The 6,931-nt window shown below is 43.2% G+C and overlaps 1 protein-coding gene across 2 annotated transcripts in view; it reads right to left on the reverse strand.

Annotated features, from left to right (window-relative positions):
* ADCY2 (adenylate cyclase 2) overlaps positions 1–6,925 on the reverse strand; it is a 401,911-nt gene extending 394,986 nt beyond the window's left edge. For both annotated transcript variants that reach the window (XM_046672164.1, XM_046672163.1), the window contains exon 1: positions 6,676–6,925. In XM_046672164.1, coding sequence (XP_046528120.1) covers positions 6,676–6,897 — 222 coding nt within the window. In that variant the 5' untranslated portion in view covers positions 6,898–6,925. The remainder of the gene's footprint in view (positions 1–6,675) is intronic.
* Positions 6,926–6,931: the final 6 nt, after the last annotated feature.

A 6,931-nucleotide genomic window follows, 5' to 3' on the forward strand; every position in this document is an offset into this window, starting at 1 on the left:
AAAGGCTCCTTGTTCCTGTCCCTGAAACTTTTATTGTATCCTTATACAAAGAGGACACTGAAGCAACATTAGCAAGGTCTTAATTTGGACAAATGGACCACACACACAAGCTAACTCAACAATCCTTTCTCACTTCCCAAATGCACCTAGTAATTGCAAACCTGAACTGCCAGGTGTGTGTCAATTTCCTAGTTTGCTATCAAGAAACCATGGTAAATATGTTACTACTCTTGGTAACTGTATGTAACATTATCCAAAAGTAAAAAAATTTAAAAACATGAAGGTCAATATGAGTGTTCAATTTGGCTGGAGAACGTTAAACTTATGTCAAAATGTGACTCTTAACTAAACAATCTATGCTTCTCCTTGTCTCTCTTTTTTTAATACCTCCAAGTTATATGCACAACACTGATCACATAAATAGAAACACATTTCTAGCTCTTTCATACCTAGGTTTGAAAAATCCTAGTACTCATTTAGTTTTCAGCCAGAAAGACATCCACAGGAGACCCTGATAAGGAGAATCCTCTGTGGTAGAAACATAACAGTGACCTACATTTGTTTCGGGTACGATATGTGCCCGGCACTGTGCTAAATGCTCCTGTGGTCTATCCTACTTAATTCCCAACAGATCTCCACAGGCTGGGTTGTTATTCACTGAGGCTAAGACAGAGAAATTAATCTGTCAGAAACAAACACTAGTGGCAAAATTGATCCAGGGTTGACAGACCCTGATCCCACTCCATCAACAAAGGTTTGAGCCCTTACCAGGAGGCTACAAGATGGAAATGACTGCTGCTAAGGAAAAGGTTCCTACACCATAAATTACCCGTATGTTAATTAAGCACCTGGGACATGCTGAGTGCTGTGTTAAATACGGGGAGTGCTACGCTTCTTTCCTGAAAGAATTAACCATTAGTTGCGGAGACAAGACGAACTCACAAAACTCTTCTGAACTTCAGATGACAAAGCAGTTAAAATATTTCATATATATAGTTCATGAACTTTGTAGGGATCAGAGGCAGAAACCAATACTGATAAGAATGCGCAGCAAAGGCTGGACGGTTTAAGCTCAGGAAGGAGAGGTTGAAGCCACTCCCCTCGAGATGAGGGAGTCACTGGGGCACAGACCATGGAGCTAGGGAGCCAGATACAGATACCCTCACGCCTTGGGGTCCAGGCTGACAGGCCATCTGAGAGAGGTAAACAGTAGTTTATGGGATCACATCAGTGTGTCACAGACCAGCTACTTCAGGGTGGAGCACCAGCATGCTGGCCTTAGTAGGCACTCAGTAAATATCAGCAAAGGAAGGAATGAGTGAAGTCCGATGGATTGTGCCAATGCCAATATCAAGTTATAGAAAGGATGAGTAAACCAGTGGGTTATGCCCAAACACCCGGCTTTGCCTCTCCTACCACAATTACTAGTCAAACGTATGAAAGTGATTAATAGAAGCATGAAACAACTTTAACAGAGTAATATATCAGCTCTAACAGTGTTATCTTTTAAATAGAATGTTTGATTTAAAAATATCAGTAAGAATTGGTAAGTTTCACATGTAACTCAACAGGAATGGCGGTTACATGCTGCAGTATTTATGCCAGCGACTTCTCAGACGACAAAAGCAAAACTACAACGGATTCTTGTTTAATGGGGAAGACACTGGGAATATTCAGCATAATGAAAATAAATGATGCTTACCTCAGTGAGTTAATCGTGAGGAAGCATCTCTACTCACATTCTTTTAACATTAAAAAAGAAAAAAATTGAAATGTAACTCCATTACATAGAAGGAAGGTTGAGGACATTCATATCACTATGAAAGTTCAACAGGAAAACTGCTGCTGTGCCAGGACCAGAGCTGGGAATTGTAGACCTGCCGGGATCTCTAGGAAAGTTCACCCAGGAAAAGTCAAACACCCTGCACCTAGTCCAGCACTGCAAATGTGTGACCTTGAAGAAATGAGCTTGCCTCTTTGGGTCTCAGTTTCCACATCTGTAGAAGGAGTGCCCTTCCAGCTCTAATGATATGTGACCACGTGTCCTTTCACAGCGACAAGGAAAATCCAACTATAGAAGACCCACTAGCAACAACGGTTCCTGAGGGCACATTCTGTGCCAGGCACTGTTCTAAGTGCTTCACATGTTCTAATTTGAACCATCATCTTACGAGGCAGGCACCACTCCTTTTTACAAACAAGGAAACTGGGGCATGAGGAGGTTAAACAATTTGCCCAAGACCACAGAGACGGAAAGAGACAAAGCCAAAATGCCAACGCAAATGGATGCTCTTAACCATTACACTCTCTGCCTTTTTTAAATGGAGAAGGCAAGTTACTGTGCATATAGTTAATTATGCAATTTAATAGCCAAAGGATGCTTCTAAATCCTTTCTTGCTAGCTCTCTAAATTGCAACCACTTTCCAAACAGAGTATTACAGTTTTTCCTTGTCTTTTGTTTATACTGCAGTTAAATTATAACTAAAATGACTTAGTGAATTACTGGTTGCAAATTACAAATACCTGCCCAGTAAGATTTTCCTGCATGTATAGAAATTCATAGATAGATGCATCTTTAGCTACCTCTACTTCAATTCCTACGAACATGCACTATTCCCCTCCACTCTGAGAATTACTGGACTAGAGAAAGTACGCACAGAATTTCCTGCACCTTAGAGGAGATGCCAAGCACATTTATCTGCCTTCTCCAGCCTTCCACCCCCCAAGAAAGGGGTGAAGGGTTGACTCTGTCATTGACATCCTTCCACCCACTGGGGGCGCCAAAATATTGTCTGGAATGATAAAGCCAATTTCCCCCTACAATGATTGGGTTTGTTTGTTTTGGAAGAATTAAGATTCTTTCTCCATGTACAGATAAAAGAAACACTCTGATATATCTGCCCCTAGAAAAAATACCTGATGCTGGAAAATTGATTTGTAATGGAATGTCCTTGTGGTTATTGTTTTAAAGACCTAGCACAACAAATCACAGTAAAAGCAAGAAAGTAGATCATATTGTCAAAATCATACATGTTATATATTTAGTAAAAGGATAAACTCACACAGGTTTCAGTATCACACTAAAAAACAAAAAAAAATCTATTTTATGGAACTATTCAATGTATTCAACTATTCTATGTAAATATGTAACTATTCAAAATTTATGGGAATAAAATTTTTCTACTCTGGTTCAAATACTATTTGTAATCATAAATTTTAGCCAAAACAAATCTGGCTGGAGCCAGCTGGTATTTTGACAAACTAGAAAATTTATGCCAACCTTTCCTACCAATGACAGGCAAATTTAGAGAAAAGCTGGTTGATTCTGGACATAATAAATGATAGATGATTTAACTCTGAGAAAGGGTTTTCATGCATTTAGTAATGAGAACCAGTTCTGGAAAATGAAGTGACGTCATAAGACTTAGAACTTAACGTTTGGTCTCATTAGTTCCACGTGTTCTGAAGCCAAGTTTATTTTGCTCATGTCCAATACTATGATTAAAAATTTCCATAATAAGCAACAGAAAATATTTTTCATATTATTAAACAGAATATTAAAATTTAAGACATGCTGTCGTGTTCTATTTACTTTGTTTCATGTCTAGATAATTCTCAACAAATGCAGGGTTAAACCTATTTAATAGCTTTTTATAGAGAAAACAATTAAGCAAGACGGTGAAGTTTCAACTCAGAATTTATTTTTGCAGCATAATAAAAACACCTTGAAGGTTACTTTCACTTCATGATCAATGATGCAGAATCACGGATTGATGATCGACTGAAATTAAGTGAAATCAGTCTGTGAATAATGTCAATTAGGGAAATAGTAAGTCAAGATAAAGCTGACTTTTTTTCTTTTTAATAGATATTTCAGATCAATTTATACAATGGCAATTACATATAGCAAAAAATCACTATGTACTTGGACAAGGCTAAGATCATTTTGTGATCCAAATGTTCTAGGAGACTGTGGATGTGCGGTAAGAAAATGCCAGAGTTTTTCTACTACAAGAACTGATGGAAGTCTAATGGAAATCGAAATCAGGCAGATTCACGGGAAAGAAGGAAACTGTCCAAGATTTCAGGCAGCAAAAATAGATCTGTCGAGCTCCTGAATTACATCAGAGCCTAGCTATTCCAGTAAAGCGCTTGAAGGTGGAAACCTGGGCCGGCCCCAAGCAGCTATTTCCACGTCCCAAGGTAGATCCCTTGGAAGTCAAGCTCTGGCCAGTCTGAGAAATGAACTCACCCCACTCCATGTGAACACAGCTCTGTGTTAACACTGTCCCACCTTCCAACACTCCCCCCCCCCCACCATCTTTGACTAACTGGATGGAGAGCATTTTTTTGGAAAGTGGAACTGCTGTTTCTGATATTACTAAAAGCAAAATAGAAAGGAGCTGTCAGGAGCTCAGATTTGCCCCAGTCCTTCCTAAAGTCCAGTTTCGGGGAATAGTGCCCGTTCCTCCCAGGCATTTCCCACTATCCACTTAGCCCTGCAACCCCGGTCCCCACCTGAAGGTAGCCTTCCCACCAGACCGAGTCACCCTCCCTGATTCTGGAATGTTTCTGCACAGCTCATCACCTGGAAGGATGTACACAGTAGTCAGACCATGGACCAGGTACAGCAAAGAACAGGATCCATTCCACTGTCTCTGGACCTCACCGTAGGCTACAGCCACGCCATGGGAAGCGGCCGCTTTGGGCTTAGGACAATTTAGCTGAATGCCAGGAAAGTGTGGAAATGATTGATTTATCAAGGAAGAGTGAAGAAACCTGGATAAACTTTTTAAAAAGATAACACTCCAGCATTTGCATTAGGTGAAATGCGACATAAAGGAACTGTGTAAAGAAACACAAACGCGAAGATCAAAGACAAGCCAGAGAAGAGTGCTTTTGGCTCCACTACACTGAATGTCTGACCGACCCACTCAAGAACATCCCTATCAATGAGGTTAAAGAAATTAGAGATCTGTCTCATAGAAAACAAAGTGGTATGTGTAGGAGAGGTATGAACTTCACACTTGTCTTTAAATATATTAATGGCACTATAAATAGGCCATCACCTGCTCCTCCTTTGCCACTTAGAAGAGAACAAGCCAGAACGGGTTTGAATTACAGATTCAACAGAATCACAAGCAGCAGTGTCCTGGCAGAACAGATTTCCAGAGGAAAACGGACGTGTTTTCTTCCCTGCAAGTACAGGAACGAAAAGCAGATGCTTTGAGAGATCCTGCTTGCCAATGAGACTGAGCAGAAGTCTCTGAGTCCTTTTCGGTCCTAAAAGTGGCAAAGACAGATAAAGATGCCACCTCAGGGAGCAGTGGAGGCTGGTTACGGGGTGGGGGGAGGACTGCCCTGAACCCACACCCAGAATACAGGATCCAAAGGTGCTCTCTGCTCTATGTTTTATAGAATAAGAACCAGTTTACGATCTGTGGCACCATGGTCTCCTACATTCTATTTTTCATTCTTCCCTCACTGAATTCCATCATAAGACAGCACCTCTCCAGCGGCGTGGGGGAAAAGAAAACTTTACTTTTTAAAGAACCCCATGATGATAACAAGTTTTCTCATGCATAACATTTGAGCACCATCTGGCTCAAGATAACAGAACCAAATTGCCAAATACCAAGGACAGCTATTTTGCACACTTGGGGGAATATAAGCAAACATCCACTTATTTGCTCAGTGGACACGAATATAGGTGCATATTTATATTCTATAAGCTACAAAAATGTCATTCACTGGAGACTTCCCCAGATGAACCACTGATCAAAAATATCTCACTGGATAATCCATGCCTGGCACAAAATCTGCACACACATGTCACAGGCGGTGTAAAAGTTTGAACCACACAAACAGAATGATCAGTAACAGGAAGTTTACTGCCATCTACAGATTTCCCCTCACCGCTCAAGGGAGCCAGCCAAGGATTTCTGCTTGAAAAATATAAATTGGCAAAATTGACATCAGCTGTTGAGTTGCATTATGCTTCTAGTAATGAAATCCACTTTAACAACCTGTACGAAACAGTCAACACGATTAACTGCCTCTCTAGAAGCAGGAAAGCAATGGTCCACGATGCTTGTTCCTTAGGGTCTCAGAGGATGAAGATTCACAACAGGTCAACACCCCATCTCCTTCTGTCTATGGCACTAAATACGTACAGATTTAAAGGCAAAGATGTATAATAATATACTTATTTTCATTTTCCTCGCTATTAACCACTTTCCCAAGGCAGGTTTTTTACAACGTTAGATAACGTCCAATCCAAACTAAAACGCCAGCTCAGGGGCCGTGCAGTGGCCTCGCCAAGAACCCGCTGGTTGACTCGGATTGAGACCCATTCGGGCGGATGTTGCAGGCAGCAGCGCGGGGGCAAAGCGCAGCGGAGTTTGCCAGCGGATGCGCTGAGATGGAAAAACCACACGCCCTGTCCGTCCACCTGGTGGACACCCTGGCAACTTTATTTTGGGCAGAACCTTCCAAGGAAACTTTTCTCTTGCCCGGAGCCCTTGCCCGAGCCAGACCGGCTGCGGGCCGGCAGGAGGGGCAGGGAGCTGCGGGCCGAGGGGCAGCCCTCGGCAGGACGCGGCTCGGCGGGCTAGGTCCCTCTCCTTTCGGGCACTGGGAATGCGCGGGGTCCATCCCGCAGGGGGGCCACTCACCAGCCGGAGCGCGAAGAAGACGGCGAGCAGGGCGAGGCAGGCGCCCATGACGATGAGCAGCAGGAAGACGATGAGCGGGTGCTGCTGGCTCATGCAGTAGTAGGACTCATAGAGCCAGTCCCGGGACCGCTGCAGCCCGTCGCCGCCGCCCGCCGCTGCCGCCGCCGCCGCCTCGGCGCGGTCCCGCAGGTAGCGGCGGCGCCGCATCGCCTCCTGCCACATCGGGGCGGCTCGCGCGGCGCCCGCCGAGCGCGCC

Source organism: Equus quagga, chromosome 9 (assembly GCF_021613505.1).
Source record: "Equus quagga isolate Etosha38 chromosome 9, UCLA_HA_Equagga_1.0, whole genome shotgun sequence".
Classification (NCBI taxonomy): Eukaryota; Metazoa; Chordata; class Mammalia; order Perissodactyla; family Equidae; genus Equus; species Equus quagga.